Below are 27,999 nucleotides of genomic sequence, written 5' to 3' on the forward strand. Positions count from 1 at the left end.
AGAGGACAGAAACCTAGGAACTGCACAGCGCAGGGCTTTCTGCCTCAACGGTCCCGCCAGGAGAGTGGAAACGCCCGAGTTCCGGTGAGAGGCGTGACCAGCCGCTAGGCTTCCTGGGAAGTGTAGTCCACAAAGATACCTCAGCTAAGTGCCCCCAGCGCCCTCTGGCTGCCCTCGCAGCTGCTCACGGCCAGTGCAGCTTCGCAGCCAGCGTCACCAGATCGCGGCGCTAACGGGCTCGACCACCAGGCCGCCCTCGGCCCGCTTTCCCGTCCCTCACACAGGACACGCCGCCAGAGTGCTGACCGGAAGTTGGATAGGGCCGCGAGGCCTTCTGGGAGCACCTACGCTCTGGGACTTAACGGTCGAGCGCTGCTGTTGGGGGTCTATGGATCTGTCTGTGGGGCTGCTGCGTGTAGCGTCTCGGAAAGGAAACTGCGTTCCGGAGGCCTGGGGCTCGTGGCGCTGCCGGGATCCCTCCGCGGGAAGCGAGGGAGCCGCCCGAGTGATCCGGTTTGCGCCGGCCGCGGGCTGCGAGCTCTCGGGGGGCTCGGAGCACCCCGAGTAAGAGCCGTGCCTCCGGGATGCTCTCCGCCAGCGGAACTGCCATGTGAATGTTTGGAGTTGCAGCCAAAAAACTGGTGTGTGTGTGTGTGTGTGTGTGTGTGTGTGTGTGTGTGATAGAGAGAGACTCTGGTGGTTTTGAGGGGGTGTGGTGATGAGTGTGAGGGTTGTGTACCGTGTACTGGTTCAGGCCCTCTTTGCTTGTCATAACTAGTAATTAACAAAAACGTCCTGTATTTTTTTTAAGGATTCCTCCATTGCCTCTCCGCCTTGATCTTCCCCCGCCCCAACACTTTGTTCTCTAACTTTTCAGTTTTTCTTTTTCTAACTTTCTAAGTTCATTATTATCTAATGGTTTGCTTGGCTTATTTATTTACTTATTGCGGCGTTGGTGTTAAATCTAGCGCTGCAGTCATGCCACGCAAAAGCTCTGAGCTACGTTCCTCGCCCTGAGGTTAGTTTAATAATGGGTTTTTTAAGAGAGAGAGAGAGAGAGAGAATGAGAACGAACTATCTCTAAGCTCAGTAGCAAACATCAGCTGGGATTCATTCTCCAATCACCGTTGTTAGCAGGTTCACTGTTTTTAGCTGATCCCGGCTGCATTTGGGTGAAACGCAGAGCTGCAGGATGAGTTCATATCTGCCCTCCGTTTGTCTTTTCTGGGACAGCGGTTAAAAAGAACTGGTTCTGAAAACATTTTCTTTTCTCAGTGAGTTACTGGATCATTCAAGGGCTCTAAAAACCCCTGCTTCCAAATGTGTCTGTCTTACATGAGCCATAGAAAAGTTGTGTGGGTAAGCTTGTAACCCACTTACAGTCTGAAGATGGTACAGTGTTACCGAAGTCACCATTTTCCTCATTAAGACGCATCAGTCTTAATTTTGGGGCTTACCTTTTAGTCCAAGTGATCTTGTTTGATAATACTACTTTTTCTCTCTTTTTAAAATTGCATTTGTTGAGAATCTTATATTCCAAACCCTTTGTCTTTATGTTTCAGGTTTCTCATGAGAATTGTATCAGCTGAACCTTTTAATTCATTTATCTGGCTGGACTGTTAGTAGGTGAGTTTAATTCTGTTTTATTTATATTTACCATACCCCTTTTTTCCCTCACTGGCTTGGTTTGTGTTCTTCTCCGTGTCTATTTAACAAGACCCACACTTAAATAAGACATTGAAATACTTGACTGCTAAGCCAGCTGGCCATCTCTTTCTGTTATTCTTGGGGAGTAAATCACATTCTCCTCCTTTAAAATTCTCAAGCTGTGTGTGGTGACACACGTCTATAATCCTAGCACCCACGAGGCTAAAGGAGGAGGTCACATTCAAGGATGCTTGCAGCTAATCCAAGGTACAGTGAGACAGACACTGTCTCAGAACCCCGGGGGATAGCCCATATCAGCAGATAATATGCAATATAAAATTGATTGTGTTAATGTTTAATCATATACTCCAGTGACATGGAGTATACATGTTATGTTTTCATCATCACTCCCCACCCACAGCATACTGTTATTAAAGGCTCATAGATGGTTGACTAATATATTTTAATAGCCATTTCACTTATTTATATCTAATATGATTAAGAAGGTTATAATTCTTATTTCAAATGAAAAGCCTTGAAATTCTAAATTCCAGTGCTCTTTTTACCTAAATTATAAATTACCAAAGCAGTTCAGATAGAGAATGGTAAGAGCTGGATTTTTAATGCCGTTCCCTTTACTCTAACATGGGATTTCTATGACTAAGTATTACGAAAACTGCGTTATCATAAGCTTGTGAGATGCACACACGTCACAGCATGCGTGTGGAGGTAAGAGGACATCTTTGGAGCCAATTCTCCCTTTCCTCTTTTAATGAGTTCCAGGAGTAGAATTCAGGTCATCAAGCTCAAGCAATAAGTTTTGTTTCCCAGTGATGCATCTTGCAGCCCTGAGTTATCTGACTCAGCGTTCTCTCTGTCCCTGTGTTCAGAGATGTTTGAGCATCCCTGTGTTTCTAGACTCTAGTTGTCTCTGTTGAGCACTTCATGTAGCCTGAGGCACTGAGGTTGGCTTTTATCTCTGAGCCCACCTGGTTTTTCATCCAGTAACCTCAGCCAGTACTGGGTCTGAGTTGCAGGCAAGGATTAAGTGTTGGGGTCAGTGCTAGTTATCTCTTGCTTTGTGTTCCGTTGTTTGAAAACGTCACATTTTAAACAGCAGTAATCTACTGGAAAATACTGACCGTGGGGGCTGTCTGAGGCTGGCTTTGACAGAGAGCCTGTGAGAACGCATGAGGCAATGTGATTTCTGGTCTGAGCCTACAGGTCCTACCTCCCCCACACTGAGACAGATCTGTGGTATGAGTTTGAAGCCTGAGAACAGGTGTCTGCCATGGGAGGAGAGCTTCTGATCTGAGACCCACACTAAATCTTGAAGAATCCTGGCCAGGGGTGGGCTCTGCACCTGCAGGCCATCCTGACCAGTCCTTCCCAGAGCCAACAAGAACCAAATGACATCTCATCCTTGAAATACCAGCCACAGCTGTACAACATGGAGCAGTTGGCACAGACGATGCCTAGAAGAGGTGAGGTGGCAGAAAGGGCAGAGTGTGGGTTCCTTGGGAGAGCTTGGAAAGCTTGATGCTCCTGTCTTGAAATTTCACATGGGTATTACTGACTGTACAGGATAGACATATTTTATTTTGTTAGCTTGACTGTGTGTGTGTGTTTATAGCTATACATGTGCATGTGTGTAGGCTCACGCATGCTGCAGAGCATGTGTGGAAACCAGAGGACGACTTGTAGATACTGGTTCTCTCCTGGGGATGGAACTCAAGTTGTCAGACTTGAAGACAGGTACCTTCACCTGCCGAGCCGTCTTCCTGGCTCCATCCTTTCATAGAGAATATATTTTAGTATGCTTTAAAAGTGGTGCTAGAAACTAGAAATAAATAGGCCTTTCCTATGCCATCCCTTCTTGTCAGCAACAGCCACTTGAACATTTTTATCTGGGTACTCATTGCCATTTTTCTGAATAACATCTGTATATTGCTAATTTTTGATTTACCAAATGTTTACGCCTTCTATAATTCACATCAGGACTTTTTCTCTTCCTTAGAGAAATACTGTATTGCTGTGTAGTCAGTAGAGTTATTGGACAGTTAACCTCCTGAAAATTCCATCAGTCCTCATGCGTAACTTTAGTGTTACGCGTACGTTTCGGAGGCTCTGGAGATTGATGTGGTACCTAACAGTTCTCGTGATGTTGCAGATCAAATTTCTCGAGGATCTTATAACATCTGGTCATAAAGCTCTCCACATTCCTTTGTCTGGAACTCTAAGCAAATCTGTTTTGCTTCTCTTTCCTCAGCTTGGTGTTCCCAGGACTCTGCACTTTGCCAGGAAGAAGAGGACATGACCAGATCTTTTGTACGTTCTGAACATAATTCCCCCGCATTGTTTTGCAGTACAGTTGTTGTGGGTTACTATAATCTACCACTAAGCTAGGAGAAACGAAATGAGTGGAAGTGAAGAAAAATACAGAGTGAATAACTGAGAGCTGGGGGTGGGGGAGTACGGCTGTGGAGATCTGAGTGCTGCAGAGTTACTCGGGTTGGATTCAAAGTCAGATATTATGGAGAGACTTGAAGTGAACAGACATAAAATCTGTTCTGTAACTTGTAGTTTCTGAGGAAAAAAGCTACTTAAGGAAAGCAAAAGCTTTTTGTTGACACTGAAACCAAAAAATACATTCTAAAATAGTTCCATGATTTTTGTTACTTTAAGCTCAATTTTTACAAGTAAGTCTTGGCTAGAGAAAAATTATATAGAATAGTGTGTAAAACATGCCTACCACTTTAAAATAATCCTACTCATGTTTTTTGTTTGCTTCTCAGTTTGAACTTTTGATAGCAAGTTAAATTATTTGGATATTTTGTGGCATCCTTGCAGTTCTGTTGTTTGTAGCCTTCCAACTCTCCCCCCCCACACACACTCCCCTCTCCCCTCTCTCTTAATAGTCTTAGAAAATGCGATAGTCTTTTATTTGGGGTTTTTTGTTTGTTTTTGTTTTTTTGAGATAAGGTCTTACTATGAAGCTTTGGCTTGTCTGGAGCTTGCTTGTAGAACAGGCTGGCCTCAAACTTAACGGTGCACCTGCCTCTGCCGCTCAAGTGCTAGGATTAAAAGCATGTGCTGCTATGTCCTGCCAGAATAATTTTAAACATTTTTTCCTATATTTATTTTGTGTGGAGTGCAGGCAGCTGTATGTATGCTGCTGTGTAACTGCGCAGCTCAGAGGACGACTTGTTAGAGTTAGTTCTCCTTCACCGTATGGGTCCCCGAGACTGAACTCAGATCATCAGGACTGGTGGCAGTGCCATTACTCACTGGCTCAGTGAGGTGGTCTTGTCTTACAGTGTTATCTCTTTACCTCCACTCTTGATTCTTTCTGTGTTTGAAGTTGTTCATTCCTGTGGTTTGAACATTTTTTTCTTGGCTGCATTTTTCTTCAGCTCTCATCATTGTGAAGCAGACACACACTCCTTTTGCTATATGATCTAGAGCAGAGGTTCTCAACCTTCCTGATGTTGTGACCCTTTAATACAGTTCCTCATGTTGTGGTGACTCCCAACCATAAAATTATTTTTGTTGCCACCACATAACTAATTTTGCTACTGTTATGAATCAAAATGTAAATATCTTTGTTTTCCAATGGCCTTAAGTGACCTCTGTGAAAGAGTCGTTCGACCCCAAAAGGTTCACAGCTCACAGGTTGAGAACCATTGATTTAAAGGCTCATGAGACATTTTTCTCTTGTTGGCATAGTGTTTCTCTAGCCCTAAACAGAGTTAAAGTTGAGATGACCGGTGACTGTAAAGTGCATGACAGTGGATGGAGATGTCTCTTAATTTCTTTGTACCTCAGTTTCATGACCCAGGTGGGAATAGTAATGGGGTATCCCATAAGCATCCAGGGAGTCAAGGGCACCAGTGCTCCAGAGTTGATTGCCATCACTTACTCTCCTCAGCTGTGGAGTCTCTCCTTCCTGGGCTGCCCTTTACATGTGTATAACCTAGAAGATAAAGGAGAAGTTTGACTGATTGGGTTCATACATAGATTTACTTCTTCAGTAAAACCACCATACCTACTATGACAAGGCAAAGCTAGGGATGTTTTCTTCATATCTGTGTATATACATGTATGTACATACATATCACAAACACTAATTCTCAAAAATCAATAATTAAGAAAAATGGACAAAGAAAAAATCGGATCAAGAATTAGAGGAAATGCAAGTGGCCAATAAATACTTAAAATTATGTTATAAAAAGACAATTTAGGCTGGGCAGTGGTGGTACACACCTTTAATTGTAGCACTTGGAAGGCATGGACAGATAATCTCTTGAGTTTGAAGCCAACCTGGTCTACAGAGCAAATTTCAGGACAGCCAGGGCTACACAGAGAAACCTAAACCCTGTCTTGAAAAACAAAACAAAACACAAAAACCAAAATCAAACAAGACAATTTAATAGAAGCAGTTTTTAGGTATATTTCCAATTAGTAAATAGTAACCAGTTTCAGACTCACAGAATTAGGATATAGATGTTGTCCATGGCAGCTCTTAACTGTATGTGACTAGATTACATGCCAGCTAGAAGAATCCTCTTCAGTATTGTCATAGCTTTGTGTTATCCCACTATAAGCTCTGTATAGCTTAATTCACATAGCCATTATCAGAACATTGTGGCAGATGTTATTTTAATTTTTATAGATAAAGGAAGTAAAAATAGGGTTAAGAAGCTTATACAGTCAGGTACCAGTGTGTAATAAACTCAGGTTCAAACCCTTGACTTTAGTGCGCACACTCTAGTGTGGCCCTGAGTAAAGAAGTGCACAGGTTTGCCATTTGGCCTATCCCTATCATTTGTCCTTTTTATTTGTGCCTTAATGAGTCTGTGTTTTATTAAGTTAAAACCCCTGTTACTTGCTGTTAATATGGATTTTTATATATGTATATAAAGGGAGTTAACAAATTAAGAAAATAGACTAAGTTGTAACATAACGTACTGATTGTACATCTTATACGGCTGTCCTGGAATGTAGACTAGGCTGGCCTCCAACTCACAGAGATCTGTCTGTCTCTGCCTCCTGAGAGCTGGAATTAAAGGCTTGTGCCACTGCAACCAGGCCAGTTTGTCTTTTTTGTTTTTTTATGATTTATTTATTATATATACAGTGTCTGTCTGCAAGTATGCCTGCACACCAGAAGAGGGCATCAGATCTCATTTACGGATGGCTGTGAGCCACCCTGTGGTTGCTGGAAATTGAACTCAGGACCTCTGGAAGAGCAGTCAAAGGTCTTAACCTCTGAGCTATCTCTCCAGCCCTCAGTTTGTCTTTTTTAAATTTGTAATTTTTTAAATTTACTGTGTGGAGTTTGTGTGTATGTGGTGTAGGTGGATGAATGTCTGTATGCCACAGGGAGCACGCAGAGGTGACAGGACAACTTTAGGCGTTGATTCTTGGCTTCCACACGTTGAGCAAAGTCTCTTTTTTCTGCTGCTGTGGTGTGTACTCCAGGATAGCAATCCCACAAGCTTCCCCAGATTCTCTTATGTCTGCCTCCCATCTCACCGTAGTAGTGTTGGATTACATGTAGTGATGAGGCGAGCGGGCCGTGTTCCGCCGCCTGGCTAGCTTTACCCGAAATAATTACACAGAAACTGTATTCATTTAAAACACTGCCTGGCCCATTATCTCTAGCCTCTTCTTGGCTAACTCTCACATCTTAACCCATTTCTAATAAATCTATGTATCACCACATGACTGTGGCTTACCGGCAAGATTCTAGCCTATGTCTGTCTCGGGCCGGAAAGCCATGGCGTTTGCCTGTCTCTGCTTTCTTCTTCCCAGAATTCTGTTCTGTCTACTCCACCTATCTAAATTCTGCCCTATCTAAAAGCCAGTTTCTTTATCTGACCAATGAAAGTAACACATAGACAGAAGACCCTCCTACATCATTATAGGTGTGTACTACCACATCCAGCTTTTTGTATGGGATCCAGAGATCAAACTCAGGTTATCAGGCTTGCTCAGCCGTCTCCCCAGCACTAAATTGATTTGTCTTTTATTAAATTTGCAAGAGTTTTTTTTTTCATATCATGTCCAAGGAAACATGGCCTAACCTGACCTCTTGGTTTCTCTAGGCTCCATTGAATGAAGAATTATCTTGGACCAGACATTAAACACACAAACACTAATAAAAATGTATTAAAACCATGTATAGGGCAGATGAAAAGACTGAGCAGACAAGTGTTTGTTGTCATTATAGCTCGGGGTATATCTTGATAGAGTACTCTCTGTAGGTGGAAGTGTCCTGTCTCTGAGTCATTTCCCAAATTAGCACACAGAAGCTTAGTATTACTTATAAATGCTTGACCAATAGATAGGAGTGGGTGTGGCTGCAGTGACTTGCTCTGCCCCATTCCTTAGCTTCCTGAGAGTCTAATTTTGTGTTGGATGTGGGCTGGAGTCACGTTTACCACTCCAACTCTGGGAAGTTTCTGAGTCCACACTGCTTATATGTAGTGTGCCACCCACTGCTCATAAACCCCATGAAATTGTTTGGTGGCAGGGCCTCTTAAAAGAGCCATGCCATTTTTGCTGCTAATGCTAAATCAGGAAGCCATGCCTATCCTATAAAAAGCAGTCACTCAGAAGCCAAGTTTGACTCCATTTGTGTGTGTGTGTGTGTGTGTTTAGAATCATTTTTAAAGCTTTCAGGCTTTATGTGGAAATTCTTGCCTAACTTTTGGGTGCCATGTGTAGGTGGAAGTTTCTGTCCCACAGGCAGCTTCCCAAATTACCACGTAGAGGCTTAATATTACTTAGAAATATTACAGTAGCTCAGGCTTATTATTAACTAGCTCCTACATTTTAAGTTCCTTATTTATGCTCTGTCACATGATGGTACCTTTCTCATTACTGCATGCCCATCTTGCTTGCTCTGTGTCTGGCTGACATCTCTTTACCCTGCCCTCCTCCTTCCCATCATCCTTAGTCTGGTTGCTCTGCCTTTATTTCTTACCCGGCTACTGGCCAGTCAGCATTTTATTAAACCAATTTGAGTTACAAATCTTTACATTGTACAAGATCATTCCACAGCAGCCCTCCTGTCTCTATCTCTGAAACCCACATAGTGGAACTTAAAAGTATCAAATGCTCATGATGTTCTCCACCATAGATAGACAGCAAAAAGTAGTGCTCACATAGTCTTAATTATTTGGTGCCCTGCTCAAAGACTGTTAAAATCACCAAGCAGGTCCACTCGTGTTAGATATCTATAAGAAATAAAACTTCAGTGACAGGGTGTGCTTTTTATTATCAGTGTAAAAGAAGAAAGGGCGACTGACTTAAAACTACTGTGAGAAGCTAACACAGCACTCTGCTTTGATGGATATTTTTGAAGGTCTCAAAGTGTTCATCAGATATTTTGTTCTAATTTTACTCTTAGTGTGCTTCATTCTTGAAAGTAGTTTCTCAGAAGCTGGAGAAAGCAGCTAAGAGTACTTGTTACTCTTATAGGGGACAAGTTTCAATTCCTAGCACCGACATGGAAACTCTGACATCATTAATTTCAGTTCCAAGGGATCCAGCGGGCATGCATGTGCTGCATATACATGCGTGCAGACGAAACATTCATGAACATAAAATTTAAAATAAAATTATAAAAACAGAAGCCATTTCTTTAATTAAATTATAGTTTTGTTTGTATCAGTGTCTCCCATAAAGGTGGCCCATAGAGCCACCTGGGTAGGATCAGCCCTGCCACCTACTGCTGAAGTGTACAGCTTCAGGCTAGCAGCTCTGCTCTCCAGGCTTGTTTGATAGGCGTGCCAGTGTCTTCATTCACCTGCTGTAGTCTGACGAGACAGACTGACTTTAGAAATAGCCCTTTTTTCAGGCCTGAGCAACAGTCTCCCCATGTTGCCTAATGACACCCCTTAGTAAATTGTCTGTCTTTGTTATTAGCTGGCTGCCATGTAACTAACTAGCTTTTACAGTAGGATCCGAGATAGAACTTGAACATTATTTATTAGTGCACACAGAGGACAACTTTTGGGAGCTGATTTTCCCATCCTACTGTGGGGGCTTGAACTTTGGTTGTTAGGTTTGTATGACCAAAACAAAACAACAACATCAAAAAAAACCAGTCATTTTCCCAGCCCTGAGTTGTAATTTTAAAAATAAATGTTGAAAAGATGGGCTGTTTTCCATGCTACTATTTTCAGCCCAGAACACAGTTCTTGAAAACCATGGAATTTGGCAACATGTTTTGCATGTGATGCCCTTTATATAGTGCCTTCTTAAATTAAAGTCTTTGCACTTACAGAGGTTCCCTACAGAGTAATAAAAATATAGTCACCTACTGTTTTTTGTTGAACAGTCTTGCTTCAGCTATAGCCTTTTTGTTGGTTTGTTTTTTGTGATGTTTTAAAAAAACATGTTGGGGTTTAAAGGGGAGGTATTTACTTTCATTATGCAAATTAACAGGAAAATACAAAGCAGGGTTTGGACCCTCCCTACTGTCATCTGGTGTGTAGCAGATTTGAGGTCAGCCTGGACTACAGGAGACCCTTTCTAAAACAATAAAAATGACTCACTATATTTGTTACATGCTCTCTTTAAACTCTAAGATTACTGAGTGTATCTTATTCTTGATTTAGGTTTGACAAATGTTTGTTTAATTTATTGAAAATATTAAGATTTTTACAAATAAGATACATAAGAATACAGATATATGTAAGTACACTTATAGCCTTTTAAAGTGTAAGATTAATTTATTTTTACATTGTCAGTTCTTAAATACCAAGTATTTGCACTAAAGGTTTTCCTCCTTTGAGCATTTTACTTACTGTTTTATATCTGTGAGTGTTTCTTCTGCATGTGTGTCACCTGTGTGTGGTGTCCCGGGTCTGGAGTTAAAGAGGGCTCCGAGTCCCATGTAGGTGCTGGGAAGTGAACGTAGGCCCTCAGAGGAACAACCAGTGTTCTTAACTGCTGAGCCATCTCTCCTCCGTCCCAGCTGAAGGGTTTTGTTTTTGTTTATTTCATTGTTTGATTTTAATTATTCCTTCATTCCCTCAGTCTAGAATCTCTTTTAGTTTTCATTTTGAGATCAGGTTTCCCTACATTGTCCAGGTTGGTCTTTATCTTGGCTTCATGTGTAATTACAGAGATAGGTCAAAATCTTCAGTAGTCTTGTGAGCCTTTAATGAGTTTGGTTGGTCCAATTTTGGGCAGCAGCAGCAAGAATGTTTTATGTGTACATTTGTGATGCAATGACTGCACCCCAAATGACTACCGCACCAAAGTTTTCCATGTCTGGTTTATCAGTCTTCTCTGCCAGTTCAGACTGTGTGCTGCAACACTCAGCTTTCATGGATGAGTCCGTGTTTTCCATGAAGCCCCGGCAGTAGAAAGGTTTTCAGGTCCAGGAGTTCTTGAGTGTCCAATTGACATCTTAAATTGCATTATTTGTGGCATTCAGAGACCCTCCCCTCTGATTTAGAGAGAAAGCATTGCATGATGGGTAAAAACCTGTAGCTCTGCAGCCACATCGCTTGAGCTAGAATCCTGGCTCATATCCCTATGAGAGCCTTGTGATGGGTGCATTACTTTTAGCTACGGTACTCTTGCGTTTTAAATACTGTTAATACCTACACATAGCCTTGTTAGGAAATTTTTAAAAGTTAATATGCACCTGGGTGTGGTACTGATCGCCTTTAATCCCAGCTCTCAGGAGGCAGAGGCAGGTGGATCTCTGAATTCCAGGCCAACCAGACTTACACAGCAAAACTGTCTCAAAACCAAATAAAGTTAATATGCCAAGAGAAAGTCCAACATTGCCTCCATGTCTTAAATATGCTGTAGATGATCGTAATGCCAGTCAGTGTTGACGACAGGAATAGTCTAATTCCTAGAAGTGTTTTTTGAAGCCCAGCCCTTTTGTAGTTGTCATTTATGTCATCACATTTTACTGCTGAGTAAATTCTTCCCAAAGATTGGCTATGAGGATGTTTTTCTTTCTTACAGATTTCTCAAACAAAATATTTTCCCTTTTTACGTGGGTATTAGACATTTTAAATAATTTCAAAGCAAGAACTAGTCATCAAGTTGCTTTCTTTTCCAGAAATACTTCATTTGTTTTTTATTTCCATTATGCTATTATCATAGTATTATTTCTAATATGTTGATTGTAAATTAAAACTTGTGTCTCTTACTTGAATATTTCATTTGGTTCTCTGTAGTCCTGTTAGCACAATATTACATGCTTCTTTAGCCATTCACACTCACTGGCCATGGAGTTAGCTTCCAGGTCTAGGTTGTGACTCACACGTTCTCTTCTTCCATCCTGTGTCTGACTTCATGCTGCACATTTTATCTGGACGTCTTCTAGGAATTCAAATATTCATGCCTTTTCTTCTTGCCTGCTTCTTTCTCTCTCCCTTTACTCTGCCCAGTTCCCTTTCTCACTAAAACCTAACCACTGTCAGGTCTGAACTACTTACTCATCCCTGTCACAGTAAAGAGTCACTGGGTGCTGCTGTCAGCTAATAAAGGAGGATGGAGAGTGCTCGCTGAGTCAGTGACCACAGACTCTTAGAGGTACTGTCACTGTGGTGTCTTACCCCGTTAACACGCGGACACTTGGTAAGGGTGAAGACTTCAAAACCAATTTTTAACAAGCTTTGACCCTGTTTACTAGCTAATGAATTCTTACTTGTTTTGATCACAAGCCCTAATTTTGATGACTTTAGATTAAGTGGGATTATGTTTTTATAGAAAACAGTGACATTCGAGGACGTGGCCGTGGACCTCACCCAGGAGGAATGGCAGCAAATGAAACCTGACCAGAGGAGTTTGTACCGAGATGTGATGCTAGAGACCTACAGCAACCTAGTAACCGTAGGTAAGGGAGCTGTCTACTTACTGTGGACTTCCTCCCTCTGCAGTGTGTGCCTCGCCTGTGCTCTGACCTTGAGGGTTGATACTAATAACTGTGTCCTTGTGCAAGTTCCTTGATTCTCCTCCTTCCTACGTCCTCAGGACCCCAGGACTCAGCCCCAGATCTGTATGATTGTCTCCAGCACTAACATGCAAGGTCTTTCCTGTCTCTGTAATAGGTGGTCCAATCCCCAAACCAGATGTGATCTTGAAGTTAGAGCAAGAAGAGGAGCCCTGGGTGGTGGAGGAAGAGATGTTCTGGAGACGCTCTGCAGGTGAATACGTGAGAAGTAGCTCTGAGTGTGGAAGCCACATGACAGTTGTCAGTGAGGATTGCTTCCATTTCACATTTCCCAAGACTGTGTTGTCTGTAAATGACAAAGGCTATGTGACGTACTGTTTGTTAGGTTGTGTGACATTTCTATTCTAGGAATGACTCTGCCCTATTGGAGTTATGTTCTTTAATTTTTGAGGGGCAGTAACCCATGTGATTTCAGGATATGGGCGTTCTGGTGTATTTACCTTTATGATTTTTGTACCTATGTTTGATCTTCACCCCCTCCCTCATGTTCATAGTTTATTTCCTTACATATTCAACATTTCGTGGAGTGTGATATTTTAAAATCAGCTTTATTTTATAATGGGTTTCCTTTAATTTTTGGCTTCACTAGCCCCATGGTTGAGAAACTTTTAAGTTCCTAGCTTAGGAATGCTGTGGTGGCCTCTTCCTGCTTTCTCACTTCTTCCCTTGAATGTTTTGAAAATAGAGCATTTGCCTACTTGGTTAAAAATGGAACCATCCAGAAGATACATTTAAACAGTGTCCTTTGTTTCTGCAGTTGCATTCACTCTTGTCTTCAGAGCTCTTGTTTATTTTGCATGTATGTTATAGATTTAACTGTCTTATTTGGAGGAAACCATACTGAATTTTCCTAGGACTGTGCTGGACTTATGAGTTAACTTTAGCAGTTTATCAAGCTCTTGTTTTCTTTCTATCTACTTTGAGAAATGGAACTTTCTAAATTTTCTTTTGTAGATCATGTAAATTGTTTGTTAGGTTTACCTAAGCTTTTGACAAGAAAGAAAAACAAGTTCTTTTAGAACTAAAGAGGGATGCTTGGTGGTCGTGGCACATTTGAATTTACAGATACTGTATCCCTGAAAAATGCTAGACCCAACTAAAAAAGTATGCCACATTGTACAAGAGTCCAATGAGGTGCTAGGAATGTCTGTAACACATAAAAGCAGCTTTCATAAATATTTCACAACTAAGTGGATATAAATGAAAGAATGAACATTATAGTAATAGCAGTAAAGAGAAAATACTGTTTGGAGCATGGGCATGTAACTGCACAAAACAAAATCTACATGGGGCTTAGAATTTAGAGGATTTTTGTTTGTTGTTTGTTTTCTTTTGTTTGGATGAGTTTTTTGGTTTCTTTGTTTTAAGGGTGAATCTCTATAGAGAACCCCATGCTGCCATTGAAATTCCTTGAAGTTGTGATTCTTCTGCCTCTCCATTCAAGTGCTGTGTTTTTGGGGTGCTGGGGATCAAACCGAGGGCTTTGTCCATGCTGGGCAAATACTCTACCAACTGAGCCACATCCCCAGCCCAACTAGAGAAATGACTCAGCAGTTACAGAGGACCTGAATTTGGTTCCCAGCACCCACGTGGCAGCTCACAGCCATCTGTAACTCCAGCCCCAGGGGTTCTGAAACCCTTTTCTAGATTGTTGGGTACCTACGTGCATGTGGTACACATACCAATGCACATAAAAATATTAAAGATATCAGGAAAATACCTTTTTAAACTATTATATTTGACAAGATTGTATCTAAAGTTTTTAAGCCATGCTCTTTCCCAAACAAAGGCTTACTGTATTTTCTGTGAGCTTTAGGCAATTCTGTGTTATTTTCTACATTTAAATATTGTTGGAAAAGAAGCTTGGTTGCTTTGTGTCATAAATCACTTGTTCTGTTTGCCCATACAAGTAAACCAGGGTTTACAGGTGAAGGCTGCTTTGTTGTATTTTCTTTAAGGCTCTAGAAGTCTTGCCAACTATGATCAGTGTTTCCTTTTGACTTGTGATTCTTCTGTCCTTTGTCCGTTTGTTTGCTTTGTTTCTAGTGTTAGGAGTCAGCTTCCCCTTGTGTATTCTAAGCACAAAACACCAAATAGCTCCCCCAGCCCAAAGATTCATGGTTTTGTTTTTTATGCTGTTATATATATATATATATATATATATATATATATATATAGATAGATATATATATGTTTTTTGATTATCATTGTTCATCCTTAAATGGAGGTATTTTCTACTGGATCCACTACAAAAAGGAATAAGAAATGTACTGAGCTAATAATAGGAAATCTTTGTGCTTCGTAGTGACCATGCAGTCAGGTTCAAAGTTGGGTTATCCATTGCCCCAAGCTGCAGAGATTATCATTTTCATGCTTCCTTTGGTGTTCAAAGTCCCGCTCACCCTCCTGTGCCAGTAGTCTATTAAAGTAGAATAAGGTTTATCTGCATCTACTTACTCAGCTATGCCTTCCTTGCCATTTGTCAGGACCAAGTGAAGTCCACTAGGTTCCTTCTACCAATGTCAACACACCTGGATCTCAGAGTTGCATGACACATTTACGTTTTGCAGGACTCTCTTCCCTGTATATCTCATCCAAAATAAGAATTAGGTCTTGACTTCTGGGATTCTTCTCTCCCTTGACCCACCCATTTTCTGTTTTTTTTCCTTATATTCTTGAGTTAAAGTTTCATTGAAGATGTATTTATTATTCTGTACTCTGTTTGTAGGGTAGTGGAGACAGGTGTTTATAACCACCATAAGCCTGGGAAGGCCTGTGTTTATCAATCCCAAGGCCATTTTGTGCTTGGTCTGTGACATAATTGAAATACCCTGTATTCCCTTGTGCAGCATTGCTTTGTAAGCTTCCTGCTGACCTCTCCCCGCTGTATGATAGCTTTCTGCTGCTTTGTCCCCTTTCCCCTGCGACCATATAGAAGATGCTCCACTGCTTAATAAACGTCCTGGCATGAGCCATCAGCTTACACAGTCCTCCTGACCCCAGCATTTTGTCCTCTTATGTTCTCATTCCTGCTTTTCCTCCTTGGCACCACAGTTGAGGTTTAAAGCAGGTCTGAATTTCAAGTGACGCGGAGTTGACGGCACTGCAGAGGTGTGGAAACCATAGGATGAGCTGTTAGCAGCTGCAGCCAGAAAACCAGTGAGTGGAGATGGTTGGCTCTTGATCGCTTTATACTTTAATTGGAAATGTGGCTTATTCATTAAGCATATATAAAAATAAATTATAACTAGATAGTTGACATTCTCTTCATATTTACTAAAAGTTTTGGATTGGAATTTAGTTTGGACAACCTGAATCTTCAGATGCTTTCATAATTATTACTTTATGAAACTAATAGACTTTGGGTATATAGAATGAACAGATTTACCAGGATTCTATGATAGTTCATGTAGGCAAAAGTAATGAGAACTTGTGGTTTCATGTTTCTTGATCTAATGGAGATGTTGTTTTCCTTTTATATAGTTTATTTCAGTATGTGTGTATGTGTTTGTGCACATGAGTGTGAGGGACACAGGACAATATCATCCTCAGAATTGCTATCCACTTCATTTAAGACAGAGTGTGTCATTGGCCTGGAACTTGCCAGTAAGGCTAAACTGGCTGGCCATTGAGCTAAAAGGATCCTCCTGTTTCCATGTGAATGTTGGGAATTGAACTTGGGTCCTCCTGCTTGTAAGGAGAACTAAGCTATCTCCTTGGCCCGATTTCTCTGTATTTTAATATGCATTTTTAGTTTTCTCCAAAGTAATACTTGTAGTTGTTTTAAGAAAGTCAATAGAAATACAGATCTTGCCAGCCTGGTCTATAGACTGAGTTCCACAACAGCCAGGACTACACAGAGAAACCCTGTCTCAGAAAACAAACAAACAAACAAATTTTATAGTGGTATCCTATTCTAGCCTTATCTTTCACCTCCTTTGGTGAAATAATTTTTTAAAAAGGTAATGAAGATTTTCATGCTTTTTTGAGTACTAGACTGTACTGGTTAGATCAGAACCCAGAAGCTATGTTAATTGTCTCAAGTACCAGTATTTATAAGTCTTTTATTTCTAAACTTTCTTATGTCCTACCTGGAGGTACAGCCTTTAGGACACTAAGGGTTGGAGGTCTCACAATTCAGTATATAAATGTTCATATAATTCCTACTTTTTTGTTAACATGTATCCTTCTATATCTGCTTGCTTCTAAGTCTAGAGTATCTTTGGTTCATTTTCTCTAGAAATAAGCCTTTTTCTTGCCTGGGTTGTAAAGAACCAATCATGTTCTTGTATAGATAGTTAAGTGGTAGTATAGTCAAGTCCAGTTATAGCAAAGGAGATGTAATAGCTGCTATTTAAGGATGTGTGAGGATATTAGATGGCTCACAGAGCTTGAGAAGGACCAAAGGGGCTGTAGTCTGTGCATTTCCAGGAGTGAGTCACAATGGGTGTCTATAGGAGTGAACTGCTGAAGGCGTTCTTCTCGGAAAATAATCAAGGAAGTGCTTGCAGTTGAACTGAAGAAATGCTTTCCACTGTGAGTGCTTGCTGCCTGTTTTGGTCTCCTAAAAAAATGTCCATCTCCTCACTTAGTTCTGAATCTAATGTTCATGTTTGCAGGTGACAGTTCTGTCAACTGCATGTGAACCCTACATGCAGTTGTGCTTAGGAAAGGTAGTTTGAACTGCTTCATCCTTTTTGGAAGATTGAAACATCTTGTGGTTGGAAGAGATGTTATTATACTTAAGCAAATCTATATCGTCTGTCTCAGGCATCTAATTGCTCTCTATTCAGATTTTAAAATCTCTTGTTTTTAGTGCAAGTTTTGCCCTATCTTTTTCTTTAAAATAATAATAAACTTAGATTTTTTTAATTCACTGGGGCAGATATCAAGGAGTGTGGTTGCTGAATCATATGTAAAAATATTATTTAATTTTGCTGCCTAGTGAGATGGCTCAGGGCATTAAGGTCTGTCAAGCCTGACAACCTGGGCCCAATCCCTGGATCACATTATGGAAGTAAAAAACTGACTCCTGCAAGTTGTCCTCTGACTTCCTCATGCCCCCTCCCTCAAATAAATAAATAAGTAAATAAAAAGTAGTAAAAAATTATTTTAAAATGTATTTAATTTTGAAAGAAACTTCTGGATTATCTTTAAAGTGAATGTGGCATCTTGATTCCCAGCAACAGTGTCTGTGAGTCCCTACTGTGCATCCTTGTCAGCTCTGGAGATGTCTGTGTTTAAGATTCCTGTACTAGCTGCTTAGTGTATGCCTTTGATGTTTTAATTTGCAGGAACCTCCCCAATCACATACAGTGTTGAACATGGTTACATATGCTTAGTGACCATGTCTTTATATTTATTTAAGTAAGGCTTTTGTTCAGGTTCCTGTTTATTTGTTTGACTGGATGCTTTGTCCTGGGGGTAGGGGAATTTCTTTGTTTTGGGTACACCGTGAGTCGCCATATAACCCTGGCTGTCCTTGATCTTCCAGTCTTCCTGCTTTGCCCTCCAGGTGCTGGAATCACAGACTTGTACAGCCACACCTGGCAAGGTTTTGTTTTTGTTTTTAATGTTAAAGTTTGTGTTCTCTGCATATGTCAGTGATCTTATGACATATTCTTCTGCAAGTACTTAGTATTCTAGCCTTATCTTCTCACTTGCTTGATGGAGTCTTTTGTACAGAGGGAGTTTTTAAATTTTCCTGAAGTTCAGCCTACTTTTTCATTGATCAGGCCTTTTCTTGTCCCCGCTCTCTCCAGCCCACCACCGCAACCCAGACTTTGTCCTATGTTATCTTCTGTTAGTTTTAGAATTTTGTGCTCGACACTTAGCTCTCTGGTTTGAATTTACTTTTTTTTTCTTTTTTTATGAATGAGGCAATTTATTAACCTAGCATCCTTTATCCTAATGCTTCTTGTTGGCAGCTGCCACCTGTCCAGCAATCCTGTCCAAATCTCTCTGTCCCTGAGGTGTTAGCTTGCGGCCCCCGTCCTGGTCCTTTTCCACCATTTTCAGTCCCTCCAGGGTTTGGAGAACGCAGCGGGCCACACTCTTGGAGCCTCTGCTGAAGTGGCTGGGCCTGACACCGTTTCTCTGCCGTCCTCCATAGATCTTGGTCATGGAGTCAACCCCGGCACCACACGGGTACAGGTGCCGTGCTGTAGAGGCAGCTTGCGTGTGGAACCAGTTCTCATCATAGGGGGCAAGCTCTTCATGTTTGGCCACCTTGACTGTGTCCACCCATTCGGGGACTTTCAGCTTCCCGGACTTTTTGAGGAAGGCTGCCAGAGCTCTGACGAACTCCTGCTGTTTAACGTCTTTTACAGTAACTCCAGGCATTGTGCGGACGACGGGGTTTCCCGGGGCGCACAAGTCGGGCGTTGAGTCTCCTTGAGTTACTTTTTGTGAAAACTTTTTATCTAGGCTGTTTATTTGATGCAGATGTTTAGTTATAGTGACTCTGTTTGTTGAAAAGGCTATCTATGACTATTTCCTTTGCTCCTTTGTCAAAGATTAATTGACGATATTTAATTTGAGTCTGTTTTCTGAGTTCTTTATCCTGTTCCATTGTTGTCTCTTCCCCTGCTTCCAGACTATATGATTGTTAGAACTTACTAATAAGTCCTGAAGTCAGGTGGTATCTATCTCACTGTCTTTCTCCTCTAATACTGTGTTCTCTCTTCTGGGTGTTTCACCTTCATGTGAGCTTTAGAATCAGTTTGTTTCTGTATGTGAACAGAGTAAAGTGCAAAATGAGATTACTTTGAACCTGGGAATCTAATTAAGAGCTAATATGCTGAATGCTGAATCTTCGTATCATCACTATTCAGTATTCACTCTTCTTTAATTTTAGTAGTCAGAGTTTTGTGGTTTTCTCTTTATAGATCTTGTACATCTGTTATTAGATTTGTATTTCTTTTGAGGAATACTAATATAAATAGTGATGTATTCTTAATTCCAGATCCTGTTTGTTTGTTACTGATAAGCAATTTAGTTTTGCATGTTTACCTTGTGTCCTGCCACCTTTTTAATAATGATTGGTCACAACAGGTTTTAGTTGTTGATTCTCTTAGATTTTCTGCATGGATGACCACGTTGTCTTTGAACAGTATTAATGCTGCTTTTTCTGTCCCTCCAATTTGTACATCTTTTATTTCCTGTTCTTATCTAACTGTATTAGCCAAGAGCTCAGTGTGCTGTAGAAAGGTGGTAAAAAGGAGCGGCCGTACCATTTTCCTGTTGAGTTCATGGTCTTGTCATGTCATCCTCATGATACTTTTGCTGTAGCATGTTACATGTGCTCTCCAGCCAACAGTCCTCTGCCTGTTTTCATCGTGTACAATCGTCTTGAAATCTTTTGTCTGTTGTATATTCCTTCCCATTTCTCTTACCTTTAAGCTCTGACCTGTTTTTGGAAAGGAGGAGAAGTAAACTTACACATTTAGTCTGGCCCACTGTCTTTAACCACAAGTACTAATTTTTTATCTTATTGCTACTTGACTCCGTATCTAAGTCCTTTATGTGTTTACCCTTTCATTTTCATTCCATTCATTGTGCCGATTTCTTCATTATTGTATATCCTTGTATATAATCAGTGCTACTTAGATCTACAAATGTCAGGTTGTTGTTTTCCCATAATATTGTCTGTAGGTGTTAACTTCATCTCTAAGAACTAGGGGGCATTTGCAGTTTAGTTTCTTTTTTATTGGTGACTAAACCAATAAAAAAGATTCAACACCACATTAGCAAATTTCTAAATTGTTATGAATAGTTTAGTGATAGAAAATTTCACAAGTAATGATTTTTGGTCCTCCATTTTAGAAGTTTGGGAAGTTGATGGACAGATGGAGAAACAACAGGAAACACTTGTGAGGAAAGTCACATCCACCTCCGAGAAACCTCTGATTAAGGAAAATGTCATTGACTGTAAAGAGGTTGCAGAAATCTTTCTTCTGAGCTCAGATGTTGTTCCTTCAAGACAAAGCCTCTATGATCGTGACTCACTTAATAAGTGTGTGGAACAAAACTTAGATATTCTTAGTTATAATAAGGTTTGTGTAAGAGACAATAACTTTGAATGTAGTAAGTATGGGGCTCCATTTTATCATTGCTCACCCTGTGCCATAGCTCCCTTTAAATGTGATCACTGTGGACAAGACTTCACTCATAAACTTGACCTCCTCAGACATGAGAGAAATCATGCTGGAGAAAAACCTTATGGATGTAAAGAGTGTGGAAAGTCCTTTAGCAGGAAGGAAAATTTCATTACGCATCAGAAAATCCATACTGGGGAAAAGCCATATATGTGTAAAGAATGTGGAAAAGCTTTCATTCAAATGTCTAACCTCATTAGACACCAAAGAATTCACACTGGGGAGAAACCTTACGCTTGTAAGGATTGTTGGAAAGCTTTCAGTCAGAAGTCAAATCTCCTTGAACACGAGAGGATTCACACTGGAGAAAAACCCTATGAATGTAAGGAATGTGGGAAATCCTTCAGCCAGAAGCAAAATCTTATTGAACATGAGAAAATTCACACTGGGGAGAAACCTTATGCGTGTAATGAGTGTGGTAGAGCTTTCTCTCGAATGTCCTCTGTTACTCTGCACATGAGAAGTCACACAGGGGAAAAGCCCTATAAATGTAATAAATGTGGAAAAGCTTTCTCTCAGTGCTCAGTATTTATTATGCATATGAGAAGCCACACAGGTGAGAAGCCTTATGTATGTAATGAGTGTGGAAAGGTCTTTTCGCAAAGTTCTTCCCTTACTGTACATATGCGAAATCATACTGCTGAGAAGCCCTACGAGTGTGATGAGTGTGGGAAAACCTTCAGCCGGAAAGAGAATCTTATTACACATCAGAAAATTCATACTGGAGAGAAACCTTATGAATGTAATGAGTGTGGGAAAGCTTTTATTCAGATGTCAAATCTCATTAGACATCAGCGAATTCATACTGGTGAGAAACCCTATGCATGTACTGTATGTGGGAAAGCCTTTAGCCAGAAGTCCAATCTTACTGAGCATGAGAAAATTCATACTGGAGAGAAACCTTATCTTTGTAGTCAGTGTGGAAAAGCCTTTAGTCAGAGACAAAATCTCCTTGAACATGAAAAAATCCATACTGGAGAGAAACCATTTAAATGTAATGAGTGCAGTAAGACCTTTTCTCGAGTCTCATCCCTTACTCTTCATATGAGAAGTCACACGGGGGAGAAACCTTATAAATGTGATAAGTGTGGAAAAGCCTTTGCTCGATGTTCATTACTTACTATACACATGAGAAGTCACACAGGTGAGAAGCCCTTTGAATGTAATACATGTGGGAAGGCCTTTGCTCAGAGAGCATCCCTTTCCATACATAAGAGAGGCCATACAGGCAAGAAACATTCTGTACTAAATGAGGCAATGCCTTATCTATGCAATGCCTTATTTACTTGAAATGTCTGATGTAAGTGCAAAACCAAGATCTCTTTGGAAAAATAACAAAACTTTGGAGTTTATGAGCAAATGCAGAGAAATATGTATATAGATAAATACAGCGTAATAAAATTTTCAATTCTGAGAATCTGTAGATAATACAGTTCCAAATAATTGCATAATATTTTTCTATAATATTTTACAAAGTGATACTAAAATTCACATGAAATAGAAGTGTAAACCAGGCATAGTGATGCTTGTCTAAAATTCCAGCATTTGGATGACAGGAAGATTGCCACAAGATTGAGGCCAGCCTGGTCTACATAGACTTTGTCTCAATAAATAAATAAAAGTCCATGAATTGCTGAGATGATTTTAGAAAAAGAATGGTATAAGCATACTTATTGTAATCTTTATACTGTGGAGATCGAGTCACGGGAATCTAGAGTTTGAGGTCAGCTTGTGCTACATAGTGAGATCCTATCTCAAAACAAAACAAAAGTATAATCCTAGTAGTACTTAGACTAGCACTCTTTATAATATATGCTAAATTTACAGCCACTTCAAAGTGTATAGTATAGGAACATAATTAGGTGGGTGAACAGGTTATAGAGTGCTCAGATACAGAGCTGTGGAAATATGTGAACTTGGTGTTTGTCAGACATGAAATTATGAGTTGGCAAAGAAAGAATAATCTAGTCATTTGTTTCTGGAATGTTTGACTATTGGAGAAAATTAAAGTATAAACATTACTGCACTATAAACACTTCCAAAGGATTTGACCTTGAAACCATTGGATGCTGATGAGTATGATGGTGCATGTATCCTAGTGCTTGGGAGGCAGAGACAGGAGGATGAGGAGGTCAAAGCCAGCTTTGACTTCAAAGCAAACTGAGGTAAGCCTGAACTACATAAGACTATCTTGGGGCTGGAGAGATGGCTCATTGGTTAAGAGCACTGGCTGTTCTTCCAGAGGTCCTGAGTTCAATTCCCAGCACCCACATGGTGGCTCACAACCATCTACAATGGGATCTGATGCCCTCTTCCGGCACACAGGTGTACACTCAGAGCACTCATACATAAAATTAAATAAAGTTAAAAAAAAACTATCTTTAAAAGAAAAGAAAAAAACGCAGACTATTTGTCTATAACTCGAAGTCAAAAGAGTCAGTTTTGAAAAAGTAAAAAGATACAGTTCTAGTTCAGATTATTTTCATTTCTGTCAGAGGCTCTAGAAACTTGTAAATAATGAAGAGGAAATACATGCATATGAATTGAAAACCTGGATGCCCAGCAGTGGGCTAATGGATGAATAGAATACAACCTATCCCAAGGGTGGAATGGTGTGTAGTAGTTAAAACAAGGGGATTCATAGTGTGTAGCAGAGGTAGTTACCTAAAACAGTGTGGAGTGAAAAATAAGATGCCATGCAACATACTGTTTACTTTATCCATGTAAGTCTCAGTGAAACCCTTTACAAAGAATAGAACTGGGTTTTTGAAATTTATTGACTAGAAACTGGTTTTAGTGAAATTTTTATATATGTATGTATATAAAGTTATTTAAAATTGGTTAGAAAGATTCATGCTAAGACCTTTTTAGTTTTGTCTTTCACAAGGCATTGGGACTGAATGTGGGGAGGGTGTTCTTGGGAAGGGGCCTTTTTTGTCTTTAAAGAGACTAATAGAACATAAAATAAATCTTAAAAGTTAGTGACACATGGTAGTAATATGACTTGTCTTTTTTATATAATATCAAAATAGAACAATTCATGCAAGACACCTGAGTAGAGACTCCCTTTAAGCAAAGAAGCCATGACACACAATGATTCCTTTTTTCCTCCCAGGTGATGGTGGTGTTTCCTAGTTATTCTCATATCAACTCGCTAAGAGAAACTTGTTCCTGTTAAAAAAAAAATTCTATAAATATAGGATTCACATGCTCTTTCAGATGCTGAACCATTTTATCTGAAATATTTCCATATGCCTCCCAACATCCCAGAGCCAACGCAGAGGGATTAAGATTTTGAAATCATTCTGCCTCCATAGTGAGACCCTGACTCAAAAAACAAACTTTGTCTTGAGGGAACAAATTAGTTGGTAAAGCCCATCTCTTCCAAACATGAGTACCTGAGTTTGATCCCTCCCCCCCCCCCCCCCCCCAACAAAAGATAAGGCTTAGTGGTTCACAATTGTAATCCCAGCCTTGGGGAGAGACAGTCAGATCCCTGAGCCCTGCTAGCCAACTAACCTAGCCTATTCGGCAAATTCTAAGCCAGTTAGAAATCCTTTGCCCCTGCTTCCCCAAAATGAATGGCTCCTGAGGAATAACACCCAAGGTGTCCTGTGACCTCTCTGACCTCCATACAGATGTGCACACACTGAATACACACAAATACACATACCCACACAATCCTTGGAATGGTACTATATACTAAAAATTTGAAGTTAGTGTGTTTTATTCTTTGATATTTTGTTTCACATTTAACATTTTTGGTATTTGGATTCATCTTTCAACCAGTGAAGTATTAAATCCAAGTAAGTTTTTATTGTGGCATTGGAAATATAAACTCAACATTAATAGATGTACGATTGTTATTTTCTTTGACAAAGTGCTAAGTAAAGCGATTGTTTATTTGGACAGCTGCTCGACCCTGAGCCATATATATCCAATCTTTTATTAAATTCATCTTTGAAGCAGTGATGTCTTAGGTTAAGGAAATCTGTATCATAAGTTATTTACTTATTCGTTTGAGGCCAGGTCTCATGTTTCACAGTCTGTCTTCAACTTCCTTTGTAGCTAAGGATCAGTTTGAACTTCTGATCCTCCTTCCTTGCCACCTCCCAAGTGGCTGAGAATATGCACCACCCTGCCTTGCTTATGAATTGCTGATTCTTAAACCCAGGGCTTTAACTGAGCCACATCCTTAATCTAAATTATCCCAAGTTTGAAAATCTGAAGTTAGTGTAATGAAAAATGTGGTTTTTATTTCTTTGTGATGTTTTTGTATGTATGTGTGTAGTACTAGGAATTGAAACACTGCTCCTTCTCACTACGTCCTCTCCTTTGCTTTTCTCAGACAGGTTTTCATATGCAGCTCAGCATTGGCATTGAGCTCTGATCCTTCTCCCTCAGCCTCCCAAAGTATTGAGCTCATAGGCATTGCTACTGTGCCCAGCTGAAAAGGTGTTTTATACTGGTACATACCCCTCTCTCGGTCTGCCGTTATTCCACTAAGAATTTGCTAGGCTCTTAACTAATTACTAATGTCTTTAGCATCTTACAGAAATAATAAGATGTTCTAGGGAATTTGCTTTGTGATATTGGTGTTCTAACTCTGTGATTTTGCATATGGTTAACATAAACATTAATTTCATTGTTAATATATTTTGAAATGAGGAGCCTTTTTTATTGGGTGGCTATACACAATTTATTTGTTCAGTTTTAACCTGCAACCCATTTACACCCTTTCAAAACCATTGACTTACAGGTTTATCCAGTTTTGGTTGAAAGCAGTGAAGACCCCAAATTCTGAACAATGTTCTCTATAAGGTCCTCATTCTCCTAACATATAAGACAATCTTTAAGATAATTTTTAAAATTTTTGTCATCTTTACAGTATTATTTGATGAGCAAAAAACCACTAATACATTTTTTTAAAGACAAGAATTAAGGGTGTTGGTCAAAGGGGTCTTTAGATTTTATATTTGAACACTAATTTGTTTGAAGTTGACTTCACATAAGTAAAAATCTCTTTTGGATAAAAATTATTAAACTATAACAGTTTGTACTGTTACGGTACTTTGAATGTTGGACAGTAGCTTGTCATAAATAGCAGGGATTAATTTTAATGGAAACAATGTTTTACTAAAATATTAATAAAGAATTATTATCATTCTATATATTTTGTTCTTTGATAGGCTTCATGCTAAGTCTAGTTTTGTGAGCATACTTAATATTTATAGATGTAAAAATAATTTTCAAATTTATACATTGACGACATAAGAACCCTATGTAAATATTCTCAGTTGTAATGCATTTGTTTTTGTTTGGATTTTTTTGTTTTGTTTGTTGTTTTTTGACTAGACTCTTTTTTTTTTCTCCCATTTTTCTATTCTTGTGTTTTTCTTTTTTACATTGGGTCTGTATTTCTTACGCTGCATACAGTTGTGTAAGGTGTATAAAATACAAGCTCTGCTGCCTCTTCCATTTACATGGATTTGAAGTAAACAGAGTTATTTTTCAACTGCAGATTGGAAGGCCCTCCTTAGGGTCCTCTTTGGTTCTCCCCTCCCCCCAGTAAGACTGACTAAACTCAATGAGGTGAAGTGCCTGGTTATAAACTGAATATGGGATCTAAGGGGGGGGGGAGGGATTTCACTGATTGTGATTGTTTACCAGGGAGCAAATGATCTGTCCTCTGTAAATTCACACTCGCTTCCTCTGCCTTAAATGTTGGGACCAGAGATATACCAGTAGAAGTGAATTCACTAGGATCTTCTCATGTGAAAGATGAGAAAAACATAAAGCTCTTGTGCTTTCTTTGTGACCATGTGGGGTGTACTTAGATGTCAGCCCTTTTGAAGTACCATGGGGAGTGTTGTCTATAACCAAGCTCTACTCCCTATGCAGAAGACTTTCAATTTTATCTATAGGAGAAAAGAGCATGTGGCTACTAAACACCCTCTGTCTTGCCAAAGACAGTAAAAGAGATAGTTGTGCTTCTGAAGGCTGCATGCTAGGACTCATGGCAGTACAATGTGAGATTGAATAAAATTATAGAGAGTGCTTCCTCTCCTGCACACTGGAGCACCATAGCTGTGGGGCTGCTATACAAAACAGAATTACGAAGCGGGGCAGTGGTGGTGCACACCTTTAATCCCAGCCCTTGAGAGGCAAAGGCAGAGGCAGATATATATATATATATATATATATATATATATATATATATATATATATATATCTGAATTCGAGGTCAACCTGGTCTCCAGAGTCAGTTCCAAGACAACCAGGGCTGCTACCCAGAGAACCCTGTCTGGAGGGAGCAGAACTATGAGATAGACCAAGATCTTAGTAGATGAGAGGACCCGCAAGATGTAGACGAGACTCAAACCAGCTGCCAAACACTAAAATAGTCAAGCATAGTTACCTTAGTTTGCACTACATTCTTTGATGGATGTATTTTTTAACATCGGAAGGCATGTTAAAAAAAAAAAAAGGCAAGGAAAATAGACCGAGTACACGAAGACAAGCATAAAACCAGGCTCAAATTTGGCACAGATTTATAAGTAAGAAGTTTAAGATAAGTATGGTTGAAATGTTAGGGAGTGTTGTAGAAAGCATAGTCAATATGCAAGCAGACAAGTAATGTAAGCAAAGAAATGGATACATTCCAAAGGCTCAAGAGGAAACAGTAGGAAAGACATCTCTGATATGTACTGAACACAGCCAAGGAAGATTCAGAAAGTTGAAAATTTCAGCTGAAATTTCTCAAACTAAAATGCAACTCATAGTAGCTGAACTGAAGATCAATTAAAAAGATGTAATTGTCACTGCAGTTTCAGAAGGAAAAGATAAATATGTTGACAACTAATGGCTGAGACTTTTCAAAATCGATAATGATAATCACAAAAATCGCAGATCCAGTAGATTCAAAGGAACACCAAGCAGATTAAATATGAAAACTACCCGTGTATACCATATTAAAACTGCAAAAAAGACGAAGCAAACCTTGAAAGAAGTTAGTTGGGAGGGCTTTTCAAAGACCCTCCTGTTGTAATGTCTATTATTTTGTATTGTTACTATTCGATAGAAGAAGGATTAAGAAGCATTGGGTTTCTCTTCAGAAACCATGCATACAAGTAAAGTATTTAATGTGTTTTTAAAGTCTGAATTCTATAGTGAAGTGGTTAAGATGGGGAAAAAAAAATGTTAAAA

The 27,999-nt window shown here is 39.8% G+C and overlaps 2 protein-coding genes across 8 annotated transcripts in view; one reads left to right on the forward strand and one right to left on the reverse strand.

Annotated features, from left to right (window-relative positions):
• The first annotated feature begins 357 nt into the window (after positions 1–357).
• LOC121449645 (zinc finger protein 568-like) overlaps positions 358–27,999 on the forward strand; it is a 53,761-nt gene continuing 26,119 nt past the window's right edge. For 2 of the 6 annotated variants that reach the window (XM_041654228.1, XM_041654232.1), the window contains exons 1-6: positions 358–641; positions 1,563–1,626; positions 2,872–3,131; positions 3,917–3,975; positions 12,394–12,520; positions 12,735–12,830. In XM_041654228.1, the coding sequence (XP_041510162.1) occupies positions 3,098–3,131; positions 3,917–3,975; positions 12,394–12,520; positions 12,735–12,830 (316 nt within the window). In that variant the 5' untranslated portion in view covers positions 358–641; positions 1,563–1,626; positions 2,872–3,097. Of the gene's footprint in view, positions 642–1,562; positions 1,627–2,871; positions 3,132–3,916; positions 3,976–12,393; positions 12,521–12,734; positions 12,831–20,461; positions 26,020–27,999 lie in introns of those variants that run through there. The other 4 variants (XM_041654233.1, XM_041654229.1, XM_041654230.1 and 1 more) reach the window with 4 other exon arrangements.
• On the reverse strand, positions 18,540–18,979 carry LOC121449663 (40S ribosomal protein S19-like). 2 transcript variants are annotated; one of them, XM_041654275.1, is made up of 2 exons: positions 18,778–18,979; positions 18,540–18,637 (listed from the first exon to the last, which is right to left on the reverse strand). In XM_041654275.1, exons 1-2 carry the CDS (start codon positions 18,977–18,979, stop codon positions 18,540–18,542), a joined length of 300 nt encoding a protein of 99 aa, XP_041510209.1. The 2 variants fall into 2 exon arrangements, with proteins under 2 accessions (XP_041510209.1, XP_041510208.1); XM_041654274.1 differs by having other exon boundaries at positions 18,545–18,979.

The sequence above is a fragment of the Microtus oregoni genome, unplaced genomic scaffold, assembly GCF_018167655.1.
Source record: "Microtus oregoni isolate MIOR12 unplaced genomic scaffold, Mior012 000006F_ref0000085, whole genome shotgun sequence".
NCBI lineage: Eukaryota > Metazoa > Chordata > Mammalia > Rodentia > Cricetidae > Microtus > Microtus oregoni.

Excerpts from the sequence above, each read along its gene's own strand:
- LOC121449663 (XM_041654274.1), bottom strand. The coding sequence starts at position 18,979 with ATGCCTGGAGTTACTGTAAAAGACGTTAAACAGCAGGAGTTCGTCAGA.